This window comes from Herpailurus yagouaroundi, unplaced genomic scaffold (genome assembly GCF_014898765.1).
Source record: "Herpailurus yagouaroundi ecotype Mexico unplaced genomic scaffold, PumYag 220, whole genome shotgun sequence".
Lineage (NCBI taxonomy): Eukaryota > Metazoa > Chordata > Mammalia > Carnivora > Felidae > Herpailurus > Herpailurus yagouaroundi.
In genome coordinates, this window is record NW_024412451.1 from 1,297,635 (window position 1) to 1,322,576 (window position 24,942).

At 38.1% G+C, this 24,942-nt stretch overlaps 1 protein-coding gene across 4 annotated transcripts; it reads right to left on the minus strand.

The window, feature by feature from the left end:
• Positions 1–117: 117 nt before the first annotated feature.
• On the minus strand, positions 118–24,186 carry ZNF404 (zinc finger protein 404). Of its 4 annotated transcripts, XM_040457299.1 has the most exons (5): positions 23,948–24,182; positions 23,025–23,107; positions 12,426–12,501; positions 9,488–9,614; positions 118–2,872 (listed from the first exon to the last, which is right to left on the minus strand). In XM_040457299.1, the coding sequence occupies exons 3-5, from the start codon at positions 12,432–12,434 to the stop codon at positions 1,350–1,352; spliced, it is 1,659 nt and encodes a 552-aa protein (XP_040313233.1). In that variant the 5' UTR covers positions 12,435–12,501; positions 23,025–23,107; positions 23,948–24,182; the 3' UTR covers positions 118–1,349. The 4 variants fall into 4 exon arrangements, with proteins under 4 accessions (XP_040313233.1, XP_040313236.1, XP_040313235.1 ...); XM_040457302.1 differs by lacking the exon at positions 12,426–12,501 and having other exon boundaries at positions 23,948–24,186; XM_040457301.1 differs by lacking the exon at positions 23,025–23,107.
• Between the last annotated feature and the right edge of the window lie 756 nt (positions 24,187–24,942).

Sequence of the window (24,942 nt, forward strand, 5' to 3'; positions counted from 1 at the left end):
AAGTGGAATGCCAATGTGACTTTCCGTGGATTACTAATTGCAAAGAAAAAAATGTACCAGTACAACGGAGAGAAGTGGTGACCAATACATGAACCAAGAGACCAAACATAGTTTCACTGGTATGCCAACTGATATTTTATAATATTAAGTACACTATTACCTATGAAGTTGTCTTGTAAAAAATGTGTAATCTGAAACCTAATCAAGCCTCTAGACATAACCTTCAGTTCAAAATAAATACAAAGGAAAGAGGAAAAGTTAAGCCCACCTTGAGAAAAAGGACAAATATGGAATTAACAATATTATGTAGGTTACTTCTTCTGAGTCTTCAAAAAAGGTAAGGAGGTGGAGAGTAAATTCTTGACCAATTCTTATCAGCCTCAACAAGCCACAGTCATAGAACATATATGAGCTTAGTTTGGTTTTTGACTTTTTAAAAATCCAGCACTTTTAGAAGATGTTCTTTAAACAATCAGAAAAATTTGTAAATGGGCTGAATGTTGTGAAACAATATAGGGTTATTGTTAATGTCTTTTTAGGTAACAGTGGGTTAATGGTCATCTAGAAGATTATCCTTAATTCTAAGAATTGTATGTTGACTTTTTAGAGGTGAAGTGATATCTAAAACATTCACTGAAAAACACAGCAAAATGATATATGTAAAATACATTCAATATGCAATAAGAATGATATGTGGTATTTGTGCATCTGTACATATACATGTTCATACATAGAGAGAGAAATATTAGATATTGAATCTAGGTGGAGGGCAAAAAAACATCATTGTAACACTGCTGTACCTTTTATGTAAGTTTGGAAACTTTCAAAAACTTGAGGAACACTTTTGCAAGTCAACGTATGTCTTTGGCTACCAAATTATTAGTTTTTAATTTATTTCAATTGTAGGGAATGTGGATTGTATGTTATTTGTATTACAGAATTGATTGATTGTAAGAAAAGTTTCTGCAAACTACTTTCTAGTTTTTCAACAGCTAAATTCTCAATATTCAATAAAGGCACAGGGTTTCTTCTTATTAACCTTCAAGGGGTTGAGCTTTGAATAAAAAAGGGTCTTGTTTAATATATTCTATGGGATTTTGTCCAGAATGAATTATCTGAAAAAAATATGCTTATAGAGTCCTCCTTCCACATGAATTTATATACAGTAATACTAGTGATTATCATTTAAAAACCACAATACTTAGTAAACAAACACTATGTGCCAGATGCCTTTCTAAGCATTTATATTTTTATGTTAAATAACTTAATCTTTACCATAACATCATTAGGTGGTGGAATAGTGACAATGGTAAAGGATGTGCCATGGCTAAAAGGCTTTCTGACTCTCACTACATCAAGAGTTTCTCACCACTATGAAATCTTTGATGTTGGGTAAGTTGATAGCAATGAGTAAAGGCCTTTCCACAGTCCTTACATTTGTGTGGTTTCACACCAGTATGTATTCTCTGATGCTGAGTCAGACGATCACTACGATTAAAGGCCTTACCACATTCTTTACACTCATAGGGTTTTTCACCAGTATGAATTCTCTTATGTTGAGAAAGACCTGAGATAGAACGAAAGGCCTTTTTACATTCTTTACATACATATGGTTTCAAACCAGTATGAACTGTCTGATGATAAATCAGTTGAGAATTAAGTCTAAAGGTTTTTCCACATTCCTTACATTCATATGGTTTCTCCCCTGCATGAATTGACTGATGCGTTTTAAGGTCTCCAACACGACTGAAGGCTTTCCCACATTGTTTACATTCATGTGGTTTCAAATTAGTATGAATTATCTGATGTTGAATAAGGTATGAATGAAGCTTAAATGTCTTCCCACATTCTTTGCATTCATGTGGCTTCTCACCAGTATGAATTCTTTGATGTTGTGTAAGTTGAGAGCCTCTACAGAAGGCCTTCCCGCATTCCTTACAATCATAGAGCTTCTCACTACTATGAATTCTCTTATGTTTAAGAAGGCTTGAGCCCCTACTAAAGGCCTTTCCACAGTCCTTACATTCATGAGGCTTCTCGCCAGTATGACTTCTCTGATGTTCAATAAGTAGATAGCTGCGAACAAAGGCCTTTCCACATTGTTTACATTTATGTGGTTTCTCACCAGAATGAATTTTCTTATGTTGATAAAGACTTGAGCGATGACCAAAAGCCTTCCCACATTCCTTGCATATATAGGGTTTCACACCATGATGCATTTTCTGATGTAGGCACATATGTCGGTACAATCTAAAAGTTTCCCCACATTCATTACATTCATAGGGTTTCAAACCGATATGAATTTTCTGATGTTCAGTAACGTGAGAATAACGTCTAAAAGACTTCCCACATTGCTTACATTCATAAGGTTTTACACCAGTATGAATTATCTGATGTTGAATAAGCTGTGAATAAAACCTAAAGGCCTTCTCACATCCATTACATCCATAGGGTTTCAAATCAGTGTGCATTTTTTTATGTCTAATAAAATGCTGGAGAACTATAAAGGCCTTTCCACATTCTTTACATTCATATGGTCTTACACCATTATGGTCTCTCAAATGTTCAGTAAAGTGTGATTTTTTTCTAAAGCCCCTCCTACATTCCTTACATTCATAGGATTTCTCTCTAGAGTGAATTCTCTGATGTAGAGGAAGAGATATATGTTTTATAAATGTCATTTGACTAAAACATCCCATGTTGGGTCCCTGTTCTCTCCCAAATTCAATTCTGCACTGTGGGTCATTTCTGAAAATAAACCTCATTAGGTTGAAGGTTTTACTTCTTTTCATTGTCTCCCGATGGTATGAATTTACTTCATAACTGCTTTTTTCTGAAGATAACTTGTTGGTCTCAGTTGTAAAATCAAAGTCTGAAAGAAAATGAGAAAATAAATGCTATTTTCCTGTACTGGGGGTGAGGAGGGGCCTTCTAGAGTAAAAATAGGGATAAATTGAGAAGTATACTCACTGGAAGTAAAAGGGTTATAAAATCCTAAAATCGTGTCATTAAATTTTTAAGAGGCAAGAAGGCCTCAGGAAATTATAAAAGTTCATACGAGACTTTTAAGGTTTGTGAGTAGGCAAAGAGAAAAAGTCAGTAGTTCTCATATTTAGTGTGGGTCAAAATTACAGAGAGAGCTTTTTATATATAGTGCCTTTTAGAGATCCACTGAGACTGAATCAGATTCTGCAGGAGTAGGTTCTGGTTATCTACATTTCTAACATTATCTATCAGAGGCTCTATGTAATTTTTTCGGTGGGTTGTCTTTATCTTAGCATGAAACCTAAATACACAATCATGAATAAAAAGGATGTCTTATTTACACAAATTCATTTCAAGCCCTTGGCATCTTTGTTCCCTATATACTATCCCAATGCATCTCTTCAGCTACTAAGATGTCCCATGACCTTTCCCATTCCCTGGGGATCCACCTTTCAGAAATCCTCTTACCTCACTCCTTTAAATTACTATCTTCAGGTGCTGCAGGTTAGAAATCACTTCTTCAGAAAGGCTGCCTCTGCTAACTCTAAGTAAATTCATATCCTTTATCCTGTATTCCAACACCTAACTTTTTGTCTTCAAAATACTTTTCTCTATTACATACTTATTTTCTCATTTGTTTTACTACTTAGTTTCTTACTCTAAAACTCAAAAATTCTTGCAACTACTACTGCAAAACAAGTCCTTAGTTGTAGAATAAAGTACTGAATTTTAAAAAATAACTTGGATGGGGGCGCCTGGGTGGCGCAGTCGGTTAAGCGTCCGACTTCAACCGGGTCACGGTCTCACGGTCCGTGAGTTCGAGCCCCGCGTCGGGCTCTGGGCTGATGGCTCGGAGCCTGGGGCCTGTTTCCGATTCTGTGTCTCCCTCTCTCTCTGCCCCTCGCCCGTTCATGCTCTGTCTCTCTCTGTCCCAAAAATAAAAATAAAAACGTTAAAAAAAAAATAACTTGGATGAAAATAAAGGTAAATAAGGATGAAAATCAAGGTCACTGGGGAAGGCAGCCAAGCAAAATAACCATTTCGTTTCTGAAAATGATGCAATAGTTATCAACTATCTCTCGCTGGTCCTAATCTCTCATGCCTTATTATAGTAAAGTATGCTTTCCTCTATCATTTACCTTACAGGTGAGAAAAATGTACAGCCAAACCAGCTTAGTCAAAAATATAAATGGAAAGAGGTGATACCTGATCGTTCTCCACCTGCTTATCCCCTTAAATTGACGTACATTGTTCCATCCTTCCTGTGCCAAGTCATGATTGTTTTTCTGCTTTATCTCAATCAAGATAATCAGATGGTGTATTACCTTCATCAGTAGAACTTTAACATTGTTTATCCATCCTACTGATGCTAACTGTGTTCTGTTTCTCTCTAATGGCTTTCCCAAATTCTCCCTTCCATTCCTTTATAGGCAAGGCAAATTGTCCTTGAATTTCACAGAAATGCATTTCAGGAATTGCAATAGTTAATATTATTTTTAAATGCTTATGAACATCTAAGAAATTAAACTTGAGGATGTTGGGGAAAAATAAAGTAACTAAATACCATGGGAACAGACCCTGGGAAACCAAATGCCTGGGACGCTGCAACAAAGAATACGTTGAATGTAGGCTAAAAATGGGCTGTCTGGATGGTGGAGCAGCCTGAAAGACTCTCATGTGCTAAATGGGTCGAGTATGAGGTGAAGACAAGTGGGATTCTTCTATGAATGAAGTACAATATGTTCACAAAGTTGAAGTAAAGCAAACAATATTCTCTGAATCAATGAAAAATGAATAGCAATCTCAAAAAGCCAAAACCCTTTCTCTGGATAAATAAAAACCAACAACTACTTTTAGAGAATGATAACATACAAACTGAAACCACAGAACATCTTAAAAAGAATGATAGTAAAAATACAACACATCAGAATCTATGGCCTTCAACTGTATTGCTGCAAACACATGGACCAAAAGGTGTACATCAAATGAAAAATTAAAGAATTGAAGTGAATAAATTAAATATTAAATCCAAAATTAGGAAAAGACAAAAATTAGAAAAAGAATGATTAAAAAAATATTGAAGGAAAGCAGAAAAGGAAAATCAATAAAAACAAATTTTAAATAAAACTGTACAATTAACACATACGAACAAACCACTAGCCTACCTATTCAAGGAACAAAAGATAGGAAGACAATCCAAACGCAATGACAACAGGCAGTCAGTCATCAATAAAGAAATAGAGAATGTTTAAGAAATCCTTAAAGACAACTATGCAAATAAATTTGAGATGTACATGATGACTTTTTTTCTGAAAATATTATTTATAAAAACTGACCCCAGTGAGATTTACTGACTTGGTCCTAACAAATAGAATATGAAAAGGAAACAAAAATAATAACTTTTCAGTGAAGAAAACTGACAGACACTACTTTATACAAGTTTTTAAGGTTAACAGCACACTGATAAATCATATCGATATCATGTACTCCCGTTATACAATGAGAAGGGTACTTCTCTGGTATTCTTCCCCCAAATCCATAATCTCAGTTTGATCATAAGAAAACAAACAGCCCAAAATTTGGAGGCACTCTACTAAATACCTGACCAAACTGTATCTTCAAAAGTATCAAGGTCAAGAAAGAGAAGGAAAAACTGAGAAACTGTCACATTTGGAGGAAACTAAGGACACGTGATGACTAAAAGTAATGTGGTATCCTGGATTGGATCCTGAAACAGAAAAAAAGACATTAGTGCAAAAACTGGCGAAATCTACATAAAATATTTAGTTTATAGTAATTGTAAAATGTTAATTTGGTAGTTTTCACAAATGTACCATGGTTATGTAAGATGTTATCATCATTATGGGAATGGTATACTAGAACTCTTTGTACCACATTTATAACTCTTCTGTGAATCTAAAATTATTTCAAAATAAAAAGTAAGACAATAACAGAAATAGACCCCAGAAGAGATGGAAAATCTAAACAAACCAATTTCCATAGAAGAAATAATTTTAAAAATGTGTATTTATGCCCACAAAAAGGTGATTACAATTAGCTTCCCTGTTGGCCAGGTTTCAGTCTCTGTAAACTGTTTCCCACTAATGTGAACTAGGGTGCCTTGGAGAAATAGCTAATTCCTGGTCCAGGGCAGGGAAGATATAAGGTGAGTCTAAAACCTCTTGTATTAAAGTGCAAAGAAGCTCTCAAAGACAGAGTGAATAATTTGTGATTTTGGTCATGTAACATTAAGAGGGATCAAATTTACCCTCCTACCTTAAATAACTAGAAAACCCAACAAAATAGATGAAACAATATCATTCAAATATTGGAAACTAGCGCCAGACAGGAAAATAGCGCCAGACAGGAAGGGAAACAAATGAAGTGTGCCCCACAAGTACCACATCTGACTGCCTAAAGAGAATTTCCAGAACAAAGCACAAGGAGGGGAGACTAAAACAGTGCAGCTATATCCCTGAGTTGAGAAGACAGAGTAGAGAATGAAGGGAAAGAAAGAGATGCAGAATTTGCAAGTTGGAGTACTAGAAAGGAGGAAGAGAGATCTCTAGAGATCTGTAGAGGAATCTCCTTGAAGCTGGAGGAGTATGAATCTGGACATCTGTGTGAGGAAACAAATAACAAAGAATGTACTACCAGATAGAAGTAGGCAGAACATCCCCTGGAAGTCAGAAAGGGCCTGGGAAATTCCTGTTTCCACCAACCAGAATGGGAAGACCCCATAACACGAGGCATCAAACAGAGTCCACTCCACAGAAGGATAAGGCCTCAGTGGGGTGGGGGTGACGGTGGGGCAAATTATCCCTAGACTAAAAGCTGTTCTGGACCCACCCTAGCAAAACTTAAAAGCAAACCACAAAAGGATCAACAGATTCCAAATTACATAACTGTATCCCAGACCAAAGCCCAAAAATGTGTAAAAGAATAGTAGAAATCCAGCATCCCAACACAGTAAACTTCACAATGTCTGGCATCTAATAAAAAATGATCAGGCATGCAAATAGCAGGAAAATGTGACCCTTACTAGGAGAAAAATGAATCAAAAGAAACAGACCAAGGAATGATGCAGATAATATAATTAGTAGGCAAGGATACTGGAAAAAGCTATTGTAAGTATATCCCATATTTTAAAAAGATGGCTACTCTTCTCATCTTTTAATGTTCTTTTTTTTTTGTTTCAAGTTTTTATTTAAATGCTAGCTAGTCAACATACAGTGAAATATTACAGGAACAGAAAGTGATGCATCAGTTACCTACGACACCCAGTGCTTATCACAGCCAGTGCCCTCCTTGATACCCATCGCCCATTGAGCCCATCCCCCACCTTCCTCCTTCCCTCAACCCTGTTTGTTCTCTGTCGTTAAGAGTCTATTTTATGGTTTGTCCCTCTCTCCATAGCTTATTCTTTGTTAGACTCAACATGCAAAAGCATTTATGGGGAATATTTTCCCAAAATTCTTACATGTTCAAACTGTTGCACCTGTACTTTAATGACAGATGATTTAGGCCTGAATCTTCTAATTTTGGGGGAGACTCTTGATGACTGATTCAGTTCCTTTAGTGCTTATGAGACTTTTCAGGTTTTTTTCTTGAGTGGAAATTTTTGTAGATTAAAATTTTCTAATCATTTATTTCATTTGATTTTGCGTTTCTTTTTGGCAGGATGATTTTCAAAATACTGTATTTCACGGCTTCAAGGTTTGTAATGAGGTGGCTTTTTTCCTTACACAGATTTTTTTTTTTTTTTCTTGATTCATGTTGAGAGAGTTGCACCACTTTTACTAGTTCTTGGAGAGAAGCAAATTGATTTGACTTGCTCTTTTGTGTTTGGCTTTCATTTCATTACTTTCTACTTTCTTTTACTATTTCCTTTCTTCTACTTTCTTTAAGTCTGTTATGCTCTTCTTTTCCTGGCATGTCAAGCGGATGATTCACTTATTAATTCTTAACAATTCTTCTGGAATCAAAAAAATCCATTCAGAGGGGCACTTGGGTGACTCAGTCGGTTGAACGTCTGACTCTCGATTTTGGTTCAGGTCATGATCTCACAGCCGTGAGATTGAGCCCTGCATCAGGCTCTATGATTAGGATTCTCTCTCTCTGCTCCTCCCCTGCTCCCTCTCTCTCTCATATAAATAAACATTAAAAAGAATTTTTTTTTAAAGATCGTTTGGGAGAAGCAGCTTAAAATCGAAACAGATAAGCAATAAGAGCCATGAAGAAGTGGTGAATTGGTCCTGAGGATCCACTACTTTTCCCCTGTAGAAACTCATTGATTCCGAGTGCAGCTAGCAGTAAAGTGATAAAAAAGAGGTAGCTGACCATTACCCAAACTGAAAACTAGCACTGACCCAGCTCATTCCCTGATTGTATTATAGTGATCAGCCTGCCATCCTATCAATTAATAGAGGAAAATGTAAATACTCTGGTGGAAGATCCCATCATATGGAAACTGTTCAGTTCTTGTGAACACGATGTCCAGCATACAATCACAATTCCAGGTGACTTAAAGAGGAATTACCAGATGACGAATAATGAGAGGAAAAAAAAAGAACGAGAATCATACCCAAGGATAGTACAAAAAATGAAGGCCTTCAAGAATTCCATAATAGCTTTGATTAAAATGTTTAAGAAAACAGATGAGAAAACAGTAATGAAAAGAAAGTAAATAAAGGAATGAAGAATTTCAACAGATAATTAGATGCCATAAAAGACCACCAAATTGAATTTCTAGAACTGAAAAAGACCACATCTGATATGAAAAATCCATCTTTAAGAGCAGACTCATCATAGCAGAATATGGGATAAATGAGCTGAAATACACGTCAACAGAAAATGATAGAGAGAAAGGGAAATAAATCCATGATAGAACTGTGTTAGAAATATCTAACATCACCATAACTGGCATCCCAGGAGAAATAATGGCCAAGCATTTTCCAAAAACTGAACAAAGACTTTCACTTCTCAGTAGAATCTATAAAAGCACTGCAAGCCAACTTTTCTCCTGCTGTAAATGCAAAAATAACACTAAGCAGATAATACTCTTGATTCATTCTACACTGTAGAAATTACCACGCTTCTTTTGTGGCAAAGAGAAAACCAGGACCCCGTGTTATCTGTTCTCCATGTAGGTGGACCAGCAATTAAAGTGGAATATTTGTAGATATTCTGGACATACACATAATATGAAATGTGTTTCCTTTGCATTGGTTATGCAGGAAAAAGCCCAATAATTCAAACCTTTATTGATTTAGAAAAAGAAGGAATTGTAGGATGGGGCGGAGGGAGGTAAATGAAAGACAGAAAAGATTCAGGTGCTGAAGAGAGATGCCCATTTCCACCTAATAAAGGTCAAACTAGGCCTTGGAGAATATGAATATGGAGACATTTATCTGGTTTCTCGCTATAGAACATAAAATACACAGTGGAGAAAGCAGCTATTCCAGACAGCAGATTCTACATCACTTCAGGCAGATGTCCTTACCCAGTGAGACCAAGTTAGTATAATTCTCCAACATCACATCTCTGTACAAATCCCTCTGATCAGAATTTAGGCATTCCCACTCCTCCTGAGAAAAGTCTATGGCAACATCACTGAATGTCAATGGCACCTGAAATGACAAACCCACGTATTATTTGTAACAGTAAAGAAAAAATGTTCAAGATGGAATGGCTGAATTGCAGTAAGGGGGCAATACAGAAAAACAAGTAAGCGGAGTTACAAGATCATGACACGATCAGACGAAGATAAATAAATTAGCTTCTGAAGTAGAGTGCCAACACAGTCTTGAAGAATCCTGTTGGAGTACAACAAATTTCTTTAAAAATAGAGGAAAACTTTAAATGTATGAAAATGAATTAAGTAACCAAGACTTTCCCAATTAAATGAAACAGTATATATAGGCACATTACCTACTATGTACCTAAATCAGACACTATTAGTAAATGCACGTTCTGACCTTTTTTCTCCTCAGTGTATATGTAAGGAGCATTGTTCACTTTCTTCCCCAAAATGAAATAAAAAATCTATCCCAGCAAAAATGGAGTAACAGGGATTGGATTTACCTTCCCATGTGAAATAACCAAAAACATGGACAAAATGTATGAGACAATAGTTTTCAAAACAGAAAATATTAGGTAGTGATCATTGAGAGATAAGTAACAAATGCAGTGAACTCTATGATTGCCCTAGCTTACTGCTAGGAGACAGTATTCTACATAATTATTAGAATGGCTAAAATTTAATAGGCTGTGTTAGGTGTTGCCAGGGATGTGGAAAGAAATGGAACTCTCAAATACTGATGGTGGGAATGTAAAATGGTACAATCACTTTGAAAAACGGTTTATTTCTTTTTGAAAAAATTGTTTTAATGTTTACTTATTTTTGAGAGAGAGACAGCGCAAGTGGGGGAGGGACATAGAGAGAGGGAGACACAGAATCTGAAGCAGTCAGCACAGAGCCTGACGCGGGGCTCGAACTCATGGACTGCGAGATCATGACCTGAGTCGAAGTCAGACACTTAACTGACTGAGCCACCCAGGTGTCCCAGTTTATTTCTTAAAAAGTTAAACATCCACGTTACCCAGTCATTCCACTCCTGGTGTTCACCCAAGATAAATGAAAGCATATGTCCACACAAAGATTTTGGCATGAAGCATTTTGGCATAGCAGCTTTACTTGTAGTAGTCAAAAAGTGGAAAGAACTTAGGGGCACCTGTGTGGCTCAGTCGGTTAAGCCTCCGACTTCAGCTCAGGTCACGATCTCACGGTTTGTGGGTTCAGGCCCCGCATCGGGCTCTGGGCTGACAGCTCAGAGCCTGGAGACTGCTTTGGATTCTGTGTCTCCCACTCTCTCTGCTCCTCCCCTGCTCAGGCTCTGTCTCTCTCTCTCTCAAATTAAAATAAAAAAAAAAAATTTTCTTTTTTAAAGTGGAAAGAACTCAAATATCCATCAACAGAAGAATGGATGGAAAATTTTGGTATATCCTGAGACGAGAATACTAATCAGTAATTATATGGAATATACTACTGGAATGGAACATATACTGGAATAAGATATGCAACAATATGGATGAATCTCAACATAAATATGCTGAATGAAATAAGCTAATGAAAGAGCACATGATGTATGATTACATTTATATAAAATTCTAGAAAAATGCAAACTAACCTATAGTGACAGAAAGGAAGACAGCAATTGCCTGGGCACAAAGGGCAAGGTTGGGAGCAGGTAAGGAGGGGGCGATTATAAAGGGACATGAGAAAAATTTTTATTATCTTGATAATGGTAAGAGTTTCACAGGTATATACATAGGTCAAAACTCATTAAATTCCACACTTTAAACATGAGCAATTTATTGTAAATTAAATTTCAATAAAGCTACTCTAAAGAGACAAAATACACTCAATTATATGTCAGTTATACTTCAAAAAGCTGATAAAGTTTCTATCTTCGGAAATAGTTTCTATAAAATTAAGTAATTTTATCAAGATGTAATATATGTCAGGTTGTGTATCATAAGCATCTCCTTTATTTTCACAAGTTAAAGTTTTCATTTAGTCCCTCTTAAAGACATCAGATTTAATTTTTCTTAAAGTCTTAAGGTGTTATCAATGTTATTAAAATAATATTAAATGTAAAGTATTATGCTATTATGATATTTAGGGTGGACCCAAATCCTAAGCTTTTCCCCACTGTTCAGTATCATCTAGGACGTGTAGTTCTAGATGATCTTCCTTTCTACAATCCCTTACTGAATTCCTGTTCCTGAGTTAGAACACACTAATATAGGATGATCAGACCAACACTGATTGACTCAAGACCAGCTATTTCTCTTCCAATACAAAATGGACCTTACTACCTTATTCAGTTCTCAGTGATTCCTTAGCCAGGGCCCTGATGGATGTCTGTCTGTCTGTCTGTCTGTCTGTCTGTCTGTCTGTCTCTCGGCACCAATACCATTTCTACCCAAACTGAAAAGCTTTTCAAAGCTGAGGTTTCATCTCACACCTGACCCTGAGAACATTCCTAACCCAATTCTCCCTTACCTCCCTGGAAAACTATGGAGAAAGTGTACCCTCCTGTGATCAAATAGGACCATCACTTCTATCTCATGAAACCACAAACCTGATAAGGGAAGCTCAAATACTTCCTTCTAGGTACTTTACTCTTTCATTCCTTTAACAATGCTCTCGAGAGAAGACTGAACGCATAGAAGATAAATGAATTATTTGATGAATAACTGAAAATCAGTTCTAAAAAAACAAGGAGCAAATGAGGAGGACATCATCCTTCTCTGTAAGGGGAGAAACCATGAAATAGGGTCAGAGATACAACTTTCCTAGATAGGGGCCTTGGGGATAAAGAATGAAAGTTTTATATGAGCTAAAAATCACAGTATTTCAGGATAGAGACACCTACCTGGGCCATGGTTTTCAAACCACCTGTCTTCTTCAGGTTTCCTCTATTAGGGAAGCTGAGTTCAGAGAAGCCAGAGCTGAGAGAGGAAAAAGAGGCCTTGAGACCTTGTGTATCTCGGAACTCCAAAAATTATTTAAGGTAGGAGAACCTTTCTTTTTTCTTCTTTATTTCTGCTTCCCACTGTTTTTTCCCACTCTCCACCCTCCCAAACACATTAACACACATCAGGGGATATGAGAAGTCCAGAGAAACCCAAGCCCTTCCCCATACCTACAGATACAAGCCACACAAGAGTGGATACAGAACAGGGGCACTCTTGCACCAAAGCTCGATCCGGACACCCACAGTGCCTTATTTTTCATTCTTACCAAGCCAACTGAACCCTGCCTGGGTTGTTCAGTGATTCTGAATAGATCCTCCCCCATCCAGGCCTATGTTCCAGGGTAAAGACCAAGTCATACAACACAAACTGCAACAACCTTTATCCTTCATGGACTTGGACATAAAATCTTTTGCACCAAAGACAGAAAACAGTAGAGACAAACCTGGAAACCTTGACCACTGTAAAACTGCCTGCCCATGTGAAGTCTTTCCCCTAAGCCAAAACTTTGACTTCTAAGATCCTCTGGGTTGACCAACCTGGATTTCCCTATCAGGATCTACTTTGCTGGCATGAGTCCTTGCCTGTGCCCGCAGCTCCCGAGCCACCCAGTACCCACAAGAGAGGAGTGAATTCCTGCTTACTGAAACCACACAGCAACATACAGATTTTTGCAACCTTACGTGATAGGTAGTGTGTACACATTAACATTTAATTAAAGCCTTTTCCCTATATCATGAGCAATAAGTAGAAGTGATATGTTTTGAATTTAATTTCTATAATTATAGGGCCAACTTTTCCCCCTAACTATTGCCTTTGAAACGCAGATTTTTTGTTCCCTTGTGTGAAACCTAAGAATAGGTAATTAAAACTTCACCTATCAAAAGATTTACTAAAGAGATGTTTTTTAAGCAATAAGGTACTAACATTTACAGGTATTCAATTGTTGGATTTCAAAGGTTGGTGATGTACCACATACAGTAAGGTTGTGGGGAAAAGAATATTTTTTTTTTTTTAATTAGAGAGTGAGAGCGAGAGAGAGAACACGCAAGCACAGGAAAGGAGCAGAGGAAGAGAGAGAGAATCCCAAGCAGGGATTCTCTGTTCAGTGAGGAGCCTGATATAGCACTCAATCCCATGACAGTGGGATCATAACCTGAGCCGAAATCAAGAGTCAGATGCTCAACAGCCACCCAGGTGCCCTAAGAGCATTCTTATGGTGTCCTGTGGACTTCTGAAAACCTAGTGCAGTTGAGACATGTAAGTAGAATTTTCCATAAGAATTTAGCCATGAAAGGCCATTTGTGAGTTTCCATCCAAAGGAAATAACTGTAAAATGTGCCTAGAGATGTATAAAGGAATATTATAGATACTAGTTAAAATTAAAAGAAAAAACTGGAGAGAAATCTAAAGGTACTAAATCTAAAGGTACTTAGATAGATGGTCAATTAAATAAATTATAGTGCGTTCATGCAATGGAAAGTGAAGCAGACTTTGAAAATGACTGTACAGACCATTGGTTCTCAACAGGGGAACATTTAGCAATGTCTGAGGACATATTTGGTGGTCGAAATATGGAAAGGGCTGCTATTGTTTCTAGTGAGTAGAGAACCAGAGGTGCTGTGAAACATCCTGTAATGTACAGGAAAGCCCCCTCCTCCCCACAACAAAGAATTATCTAGCTGAAAATATCAACAGCATTAAGACTGAGAAACCCTTGGGGCACCTGGATGGCTCAGTCGGTTAAGCGTCCGACTTAGGCTCAGGTCATGATCTTGTGGTCCGTGAGTTCAAGCCCTGCGTCGGGCTCTGTGCTGACAGCTCAGAGCCTGGAGCCTGTTTTAGATTCTGTGTCTCCCTCTCTCTCTGCCCCTCCCCTGCTCATGCTCTGTCCCCCTCTGTCTCAAAAATAAATAAATGGTAAAAAAAAAAAATTTTAATGAGAAACCCTTAAGTAAACTCATTAAAGGAAGATAACCTAATCCAGAGTCTGTATATTATCCACAATGCCAGCATACAATAAAAATTATTAAACATGCAAAGAAACAGGAGAAGGCTACTGATAATCAACAGAAAAAAATCTCAGTATAAACAGATCCAGAGATTATCTACATAGTGAAGCTAATAGACAAGGACTTAAAAACATTATATTAAGATGCTCAAAAAAATAAAAAAAAATATGGGCAAAATGGGATGCAAAATGGGTTCAATTGGTAGATCACATGACTACTGATATCAGGGTTGTGAATTCAAGCTCCATGTTGAGTGTAGAGCTTACTTAAAAAAAGTGGGGGAGGGGCGCCTGGGTGGCGCAGTCGGTTAAGCGTCCGACTTCAGCCAGGTCACGATCTCGTGGTCCGTGAGTTCGAGTCCCGCGTCGGGCTCTGGGCTGATGGCTCAGAGCCTGGAGCCTGTTTCCAATTCTGTGTCTCCCTCTCTCTCTGCCCCTCGCCCGTTCATGCTTTGTCTCTCTCTGTCCCAAAAATATAAATTTAAAAAAAAAAAAAAAGTGGGGGAGGGGGGTTCATCTGGCTGGCTCAGTCAGACTGCAAAATGAAGCATATCAATAGGGATTTAGAATCTTAAGAGATTCACATGAACATTTTATAAGAATAGAATACTGAAAATTAAGAATGTATTGAATTGTCAATGTCAAGTCAAATTAACAATAATCTTATGCAGAGAGAAAAAAGGAAAGAACAGAGCAGAACATAAGAGAAATACAAGAGGTAGTCAAGACATGAGATTGAACACCTAAAAAAATAAGACAGGAAATTTACTTGAAGAAGCAATGGACAAAAACATCACAAATCTCATGAAATGCTTTGATGTATGAATCAAAAAACTCATCAAACCTAACCAGATAAAATGCGCAAATCCATACCTAGGCACAGCATGGCCAAACAACTGAAAAACAAAGTTTAAAAGCATATCTTAATAGTATGTTGTTAAAGGATATCAGTTATAAGAACACAACAAGAGAAAGAGTTCATTTCTCAACAGAAATTATAGTAGCCTAAGAATGGAATCAGATCTTTAAAGTGTTGAAAGAAAAATATGACAACTGTGAATTTTATACCCGAAGAAAATATTGTTCAGAAATGAAAGTGAGGGGCGCCTAGGTGGATCAGTCAATTAAGCATCTAACTCTTGATTCTGGCTCAGATCATGATCTCATGGTTCGCGGGATGGAGCCCTGCATGGGGCTCTGCGCTCACAGTGTGAAGCCTGCTTGGGATTTTTCTCTCTCCCTCTCTTCTGCCCCTTCCCCCCTTGCTTGCTCTCTCTCAAAATAAATAAACAGTTAAAAAAGAAATGAAAGTGAAAGAAAGACCTTTTCTAACAAAAGCTTGGAGAATTTATTAACAGACCCACAATACAAGAAATACCAAAGGACAGCAATCAGGCTAAAGGCAAGTAATCCCGGATGGAAGTGTGGATGTACAAAAAGCTAGGACAGTATATATATATGAATAATATGACCAAACAAATGGACTGTTTTAAAGCAACAAAAATAATAACACCTGTGGGGCTTGTAATGAAGAAGAAATGACAGTAACACCATAAATGGAGTTAAACTTAAAATGGTCTCACATTATTTGGTAGGTAGTAAAAGCCCTAACCTAAAGGAGACTATATTAAAGATGCAGTCAAAAATAGCTCAGTTAAAGAATTATAGAATTATACAAAGAATTAAAGAATTATACAAAGATGTACAACCAGAAAAACCTAACAGAGAGATAAAATGAAATAATAAAAAATACTTGATTAATTGAAAATAAGACAGGAAATGAGAATGAGTAGGACAAACAAAATATATCCCAAGATTACAGACTTAAATCAAACTCTATCAGTAATTATAGTGAAATATAAATGTACTAAACATTGCATTTAAAAGCTAAGATTGTCAGATTAGATTGAAAAGAACAACAGGATCAATTATGCTGCTTATAAGAGATACATTTGAAACATAAAGACACAGACATATTAAAGATAAAAGAGTGGAAAATGTATTAGACATTAATTAGAAGAATGCTGATGTTAGTATATTAATAACAGATACAATGGGCTTCAATGCGAGCAGCATTATAAGTGACATGTTGTACAATTCAACAAGAACAAAATGGGAGTCTTACATTTCTTACGTACCTAATAACACAGCTTTAAAATATATAAAGCGAGGGGTGCCTGGGTGGCTCAGTCGGTAAGTGTTCAACTCTTCGTTTCAGCTCAGGTCATGATCTCACAGTTTGTGAGTTCGAGCCCCACATTGGGCTCTGTGCTGACAGTGCAGAGCTTGCCTGTGGTTCTCTCCCTCCCTCTCTCTCTGCCCCTCCCTTGCTCGCTCACTCTCTCAAAATAAATAAATAAACTTAAAAGATTAAAACAAATAAATAAAATATGTATAGGAAAGCCAACAGAATTAAAGGATAGTTTAAGATTTTAATACCCTTTCAAATGTTTGAGATTTTAATACCCTCCATTGGTAACCAATGACAGGAAGAGAAAAAAAATAAGGGCATAAAACTTTGAACAGGAGTAATCAAATTGACCTAATTGAACATTGTACTCCCAAACTATAGACTATATACACATTCTTTTCAAATGCTCACAGTGTATTTATCAGAATATTCTGGGCCATAAAACAAGCATCTATAAATTTCAAATGATTAATATCAAAAAAGAATGCATATATTCTGAAGCCTCTGGAATTAACTTAGAACTTAAAAACAGGTATTTCTCAAATGTTTCCAAATATAAAAAGTTCACTTCTAAATAAATACAGGTCAAAAAACAAATCATAATGGAAACCAGACCTGAATGATCCTGAGAGTATGATATAACACAACTTGTCAGATGCAACCAAACCAATACTTACAAAGGTATTTTTTACCTTAAAAAAAATTTTTTAATGTTTATTTATTTTTAAGAGAAAGACAGAGACAGAGCGTGAATGGGGGAGGGGCAGGGAGAGGGAGACACAGAATCCAAAGCAGGCTCCAGGCTCTGGGTTGTCAGCATAGAGCCTGATGCGAGGTTTCCAACCCACGAACCATGAGATCGTGACCTAAGTGAGCTGAGGTCAGACATTTAACTGACTGAGCCACCCAGACGCCCAACATTTTTTACCTATGTTTTTTTTTTTTTTAATAAATGCTGCAGATAAATGCCATTCATTGTTTAATCTCCATCATAGTTGTTAGATGTACTACAGATATGTTGACAAAGCAAGTAAATTAGTAATGAAATTACGATGGAAACCCTGTGTCAAATTATGTCAATGCTAATAAATCTGGAATTTATTTTCTCCCAGTGGACAGTGTGAGCATTTGTAATAATTGTCCACTTAGGTTATTCTTTCTTTACACTCTTTGACCCCCTTGAGCTAAACATAAATGTATGTATTATCAAAGTATAAAGGTTAAAAATCAATGATCTACCTTTGGAAGCTAGAAAAGCAAATTTATTTTTATTTATTTATTTATTTATTTATTTTAATTTTTTTTTCAACGTTTATTTATTTTTGGGACAGAGAAAGACAGAGCATGAACGGGGGAGGGGCAGAGAGAGGGAGACACAGAATCGGAAACAGGCTCCAGGCTCTGAGCCATCAGCCCAGAGCCCGACGTGGGGCTCGAACTCACGGACCGCGAGATCGTGACCTGGCTGAAGTCGGACGCTTAACCGACTGCGCCACCCAGGCGCCCCAAGAAAAGCAAATTTATAAACCAGTGACATAAAAAACCCACATATACAACAGAGAAAAATGAATAAAGCCAAAAACTATTTCATTGAAGAGATAATATTGATAAGCCTCTAGCTATACTGGTCTAGAATATAAATGCCAATATCAGGAATATGAAAGGAGGTATCACTACATATATTATAGACATTAAATTGATGACAATTTCATGAACAACTTTATGCCAATAAACTTGAAAATGTAGATGACATTTTAAAATTCCTTGAAATAAATTTAATTGAACAGATATAAGAAATGGAAATTCTGAATATTGTTGTATTTACTAAAGAAAGAAAATCTTTGGGGCACCTGGCTGGCTCAGTCAGTCAAGCATCCGACTTTGGCTCAGGTCATGATCTCACTGGGTTCATGAGTTTGAGCCCCATGTTGGGCTCTGTACTGACAGCTCAGAGCCTGGAGACTGCTTCGGATTCTGTGTCTCCCTCTCTCTCTGTCCCTCCCCAGAAAGAGTCTCTCTCTCTCTCTCTCTCTCTCTCTCTCTCTCTCTCTCTCTCTCTTTCTCTCTCTCTCAGAAATAAACAAACATTAAAAAAAAAAAAAAAGAAATAAAACCTTTATTAAGGAACTTCCCATAAAATGTCAGGCCCAGAGGCTTCAGTGGCAAATTCTCCCAAACACTGAAGGAATTAAAAATACTAGTAAAACTCAGTATCTTCTAGAAAACAGAAAAAAAAATGGACCATATCATGAGGCCAACTGTAGTATCAAAACCTGACAGGGGTATTAATCACAAGAAATGAAAATTACAGCATATCTCTCTCATGAACATAGATGGAAGCATATTAAACCAAATATTAGGAAGCATAGTAAACCAAATGGTACCAGTGATAATAGATGATGAGAAGGATTTAATGTAGAAATACAAAGGTCGTTTAATTTTCAAAAAATCAATGTAACCTTCCAAACTTAAAAAATAAAGGAGGAAGCCATTCATACATTTTGTCAGATGGAGAATCTTTGATAATATTCAACCACAGTTCATGATAAAAATTCTCGACAAACTAGGAAAAGAAGGGAACTTCTTTAATTTGATAAAGGGAATCTACAGAATAAAACTACAGCTACCGTTATATGAGAGGTGAAATATGGGTCGCTGGCCTTCTGAGTTCAGAAACAAGGTAAGGTTGTCCATTCTTACCAGTTCCATTAAATTTTATACTATAAGACCTATCCAGTACCGTAAAGAAAAAAAAAGTGAAATGAAAGGTAAGATTGGAAAAAAAAAAGTAAAGCCATCTTTGTTTGCAGATAACATGGTTTTGAACACTGAAAAAAAAATTCAGTTCTACAAACTATTAGGATAAATGAATTCATTAGCAAGATTGTTGAATAAAAGGTCAAAGTATAAAACAATTAATTGTATTAAAGCAAAGTTACTGGAAAATGAAATTTCAAAATCCCAACAGTTTATGAAAAAAAACCTAAAAAATACAACACTTTGGAAAAACCTAACAAAAGAGGTACAAGACTTTTAGACTGAAAACAACAAAACATTAAGAAATTAACAATTAAACAAATGGAAACATATTCTATGTTCAAGAATTGGAAGACTCAATTTTAACTTTTAATTCTCTCTAAATTGATCTAATGATTCAATGCAACTCCAACAATATCAGCAGGATATTTTTTTAAAGAAAATTAACAGCCAATTTGACAAGTTATATTAAAAAAAAAAAGAAAATTAACAAACTTGTTCTGCATTTATATGGAAATGCAAAGAACCCAGAATAGTCCAGGCAATTCTGAAGAACAAAGTTGTCAAAACCACATTATTAGATATCAAGACATGACAGAAAGCTACTGTAATTAAAACAGTGATAGTGACACAGGATTGACAAACAGACCAATAGAACAGATTCCAGACAGAGACTTGCACATATATAGTCACATTTTTCAAAAAAGTCTGATTGCAATATAAATCAGAAAGGATAGTCTTTTTCAACAAATGGTGCCTGAGCAATTGAGTGTCTGTGTGCAAAAAAATGATTTTGACCCTGATTCTACTACATAGAGATATAAATTCAAGATGGATCATATGCCTAAGTTTGAAAACTGAAACAATAACCCTTCTGGAAGAATAGGAAAATATCTCCAAGATTATGGATGTGCAAAATTTCCCCCGTTTTTAGTTTAATTTCTATTTTTACTTATTTTAGACTTAGCAAAAAGTTCCAATAGTACGGAGAGTTCTTTTTACCCCTCACCCCAATGTTAACATCTTACATAGGACAGTAATCAAAACCAGGAGATTAACAGTGGGACAATACTAGAGATGGCACATCTAATTCAAATATCACTAGTTTTTCACACTAATGTCCTTTTCTTTTCCAGGATCCTATACGTGATCCCACATTGCATTTAGCTACTATTTGTCCTTAGTCTCTTCCAATCTCCATGGTCTCCTCACGGTAATAGTTTTCAACTGCCGCCATAACAAACCACCACAAGTTTAGCTTACAACAACACATATTTATCATCTCACAATTTCTGTGGACCCAGAGTTTGCACACAGTTTAGCAGGATGCTCTCCTTAGGCTGATCTCATAAATTGCAAACAAGGTGTTGGCTGGGCTGTGTTCTCATTCAGAGGTTCACCTGGGGAAGAACCCACTTCAGAGTTCATTCGCATTGTTGGCAGAATTCATTTCTTTGCAGCTATACGACTGAGGGCCCCAGCGTTTTGCTGGCTGTCACCTGGTGGACACCCTCAGGTCCTAGAGGCCACCTGCGTTTCTGGCAATATGGGCTTCTCCCGCATGGCTGCTTACTACATCAAGCCCTCAAGGAGAGTCTAGCTCTAGTCTGCTATAACGGAGTCTTCCATGACATGATATAACCACAACAGTGACATACCATTACTTTGACCATAATGTAACTTTATCACAGGAGTGACATCCCCTCACATTTGCTATTTTCTCTTGGTTGAAAGCAAGTCAGACGCTCAGCTTGTATTCCAGGGGTGGGGACTATACAATGGCACAGACACCAGCAGGCAGGAATCGAGCGGTCACCATAGAGTCTGTCTACCGCACCTATCTTCATGACTTTGCCATCTCGGGGGGAATACCAATCATTTTGTCAAATGTCCCCCCACTTGGTTTTTCTAATATTTTCATGATTGCAGTGAGGTCACGTATTTTCGGCAGTACCACAATGATGTTGTGTCCTTCTCTTCGCACCATAAGAAAGGGCCCATGATGCCAATGCCTTATTACTGGTGAGGTTAACCTTGAACACTTGATTAGACTGCTTTCTGCTGGGTTTCCCCACTGTAAAGTTACTATCTTTCCCTTTGTAGTCAATAGGCAGCGTGGGAAATATTTTGACACTACAAATCCTTTCTCTCCTCAAATTTTCACCCACTAGTTTCAGCATCTATCAGTTGATTGTGTCTGAAACAACTATTTCTGTGGTGTTTGCCTAATTGCCATTTTCTATCTCCCTCTTCCCTTCTACACTCAACACCTGGAATTCTACCATAAGGAGGAGCTGTCCCTTCTTCCCCAGGAAAAGATGTCTTAAACAGAACAAAGATGCAATAACCGTAAAGAAAAAGACTGATTAAAATTAAGACCTTCTCTTCATTATAAGATATCATGAATAAAGTGAGTCAGAAGCTCTAGGCTAATGAAAGACATTCTTTCTTTTTCTGATCTCAGGTACACACACACACACACACACACACACAGGCATGCATATGCTTACATACACACACAAAGGACTTGTATTCAATATGTATATAATTCCTACAAATCAACAGGAAAATGGCAAAAAAACAGACCAAAAAATGGACAAAAGATTTGAATACTTAATAAAGAGTATATCAAAATGGACAGTATCATATGAAAAGATATTACATAACCACTTATCAGAAAATGCTAATTAAAATCACAATGAGATACTACTGTGCATCTATCCGAATGGACTAAAATGAAACGATTAACAATATCAAGTGACGGCCAGTTTGAAAAGTAACTATACTTTGCAGTGGAGAGTAAATGAAGTCAATCACTTCTGCCCATAAGTACATACCCAGGAAAACCGAGAACAGATGTCCACATGAAGCCTCGTACAAGAGTGTTCATAGAAGGTTTATTCCTAAGTCAAATGCGGAAAACAACCCGTTGTCACAAGAATGGATAAACAAAGTGTGGTATGGTGACACAAGGGAGTTGGCATAATGTGATCATATTGTGACAGGGCTGCTAGAGACAGAATGGTGTCTCTTCCTGTGAACTCCTAAAGCAGATCACCTGAATTTCTCCTCGTGGCCTCTCACATAGTCTATCTTATTCCTACTTTGATTTCATTTCCTTACTGGATGACAAGTAATTTGAGGATAGCAACTATATCTTTTTGTCACTGTATTCCAGAGTACAAGCATATGGATATATTGTAAATATCTGGTATTTGACTCAAATTTCAAAACTAGAAATTTATCCTTAGGGAATGACTGTAAAAGGACATAAAGATCTATGCATAATGATGTTCACTATAGACTAATTTAGTTGGTCATCAAAAATTAGAAACATAATAGCTAACTGTAGGCAACAGATTAAATTATGGGGAGAAGGGCTTGGGGGTCCTGAGAAGGATGATCCACCTGCATGACCTCACACACAATTCACAGATAATGTCACTGGTAGGCAGGACATTTCAGAAGAAGGAAAAGAAAGGGTCCCATAACTTTACAATTAAAGTGCATTTTACGAATAATGAGGATATACAAACTCACCTGAACTTTAACTTTTAGATGTGTAACAAAAATTCTTTTTGCTCTCAGTATCTTTTTTTTTTTTTTTTAAGAGACTGGCAGCACTGGGAAAAGAGAAAGCAATCATGAGACATCAGGATTTTCTTGGATAGCACAGTAACTTCTAACACCAGTCCCACACACACAACCAGACTGGGAGTAGAAAGGCAGTGTTGACCTTCCCAGTATGAGAGAGGCCAGGATCACTGACGTCTCGGGTGGAATCTATCTCCATTCACAGCATGTTCCTGGGGCCGGAGTTCTGGAAATGCTGTGGTTAGGAAACATGTAGGTGACCTCTAGGAGCTTCCAGGGGGGATCCTACTCCTACTCCTGGGACCTCATCAGGTCTTTCCAAAAGCCTGCCTTGGGGCCACATCGAGCTTCAAAAAAAAAAAAAAAAAAAAAAAAAAAATCTCATCTCAAGATCAAGTCTGTGTGACCTTGCTGTAATTCTCCATTCTTCCATTCTAAGGCCCCGAATCTGGCTTCCCTCTTTTATCTGCGGCCGTCCCCAAGTGGCTGTGAGGACACAGGGCGGAGGATCCGCGGAGCCTAGAGCCGTGCGTTCCAATGACAACCCACACGGCCACACAACCGTCGGTCACCCATAAGCCATGAAGTTAAATAAGCACAAATCAAGTATCTGTCACTGACATGCAAACGCAGACGACGTCACGGAGACACGCTGTCACACACACATACACACACGCACGCATCTCGGGGGCACACAAATCTCTGCTGCTCGCGCAGACACAGGCCTGAGACTCCTGGCTCTACACGCCCTGTCATCTCCCGGATTGTTCTCTTCTGGAGACCTCTCATCCCCTCCGCGGGTTGCGTCCCGCTCTGGTCAGAGTGCGGAAGCCTCCGCTGATTTTTATCTTTGGATAGGTCTTACTCACCACGTAGGGACCACAGCTGTTTGGACACCGGAAAAGGACTCAGGGGTCGAGGGGGATGCGAGCCCGGTGGCTTCTGGGAAATGCAGTCCAGCGGGAGCAGCCCAGGCAGCAGGGAGCGGGCGGTGGCGGCGCCTGTGCTCAGAGTGCGCAGGCGCAGGCGTGCGCCTGCGCGCGGCGGAAGAGACGCGGCCCTGTGGAGGGCGGTGTTCTCAGGTGGTCCCGCATGGGTGGAGAAGGCGAGTGGGATGTAAGTCCAGGCTGTAGGACGCGGAGCAAGGGCATGCGGACTCCGGGGCCTCGACCCTGCCGGCGGGAAGTGGAGGTAGCAGGCTCCTGGGTACCATAGTTCCCTGGGTGCGAGCTCTGTGAGGGGGCCTGGACTTTCGTCCTTCGCGCCCCAAGGGTGGCACCTGCGCCTGCAGTAGAGCCAGGACCACCGCGGATGTTAAGTATGCGTTTGTTTTAAAGAAACAATGCCTCGGTGTGTGTAGGTGTGTTTGGGTTTTCATTCTCCGTGACACTGGGGAACCCACTGTGCGTCTGTACTCTGTGTGTGTGTGTGTGTGTGTGTGTGTGTGTGTGTGTGTGTGTGCGCGCGCGCGCGCTTGTGTTTCTGTGTGTGATTCAGACCTTGTTACTTTGGATGCGAAAGTGGTTTGTTTTTCAGATTTTAAGGCTGTATAAAATTTATTAAGCCCTGTTCTTCCTTACGCCTACATCTCCGTCCCAAAATTCCTCGTGCCCAGTAAGTTGTCTTTCTATTAACGTCGAGTCTGACTGACTTCTGTCCAAGAGGTGTCCTAGCAGGGCCAACTCATCCGTGAGGCAAGGTGGCAAAATGCCTAGGGCCCACAATACTTTTGGAGGCCCACAAGAAAAAAATTCTTTTAAAATCAGAATTTAAAATGAACGTTTAGGGGCGCCTGGGTGGCGCAGTCGGTTAAGCGTCCGACTTCAGCCAGGTCACGATCTCGCGGTCGGTGAGTTCGAGCCCC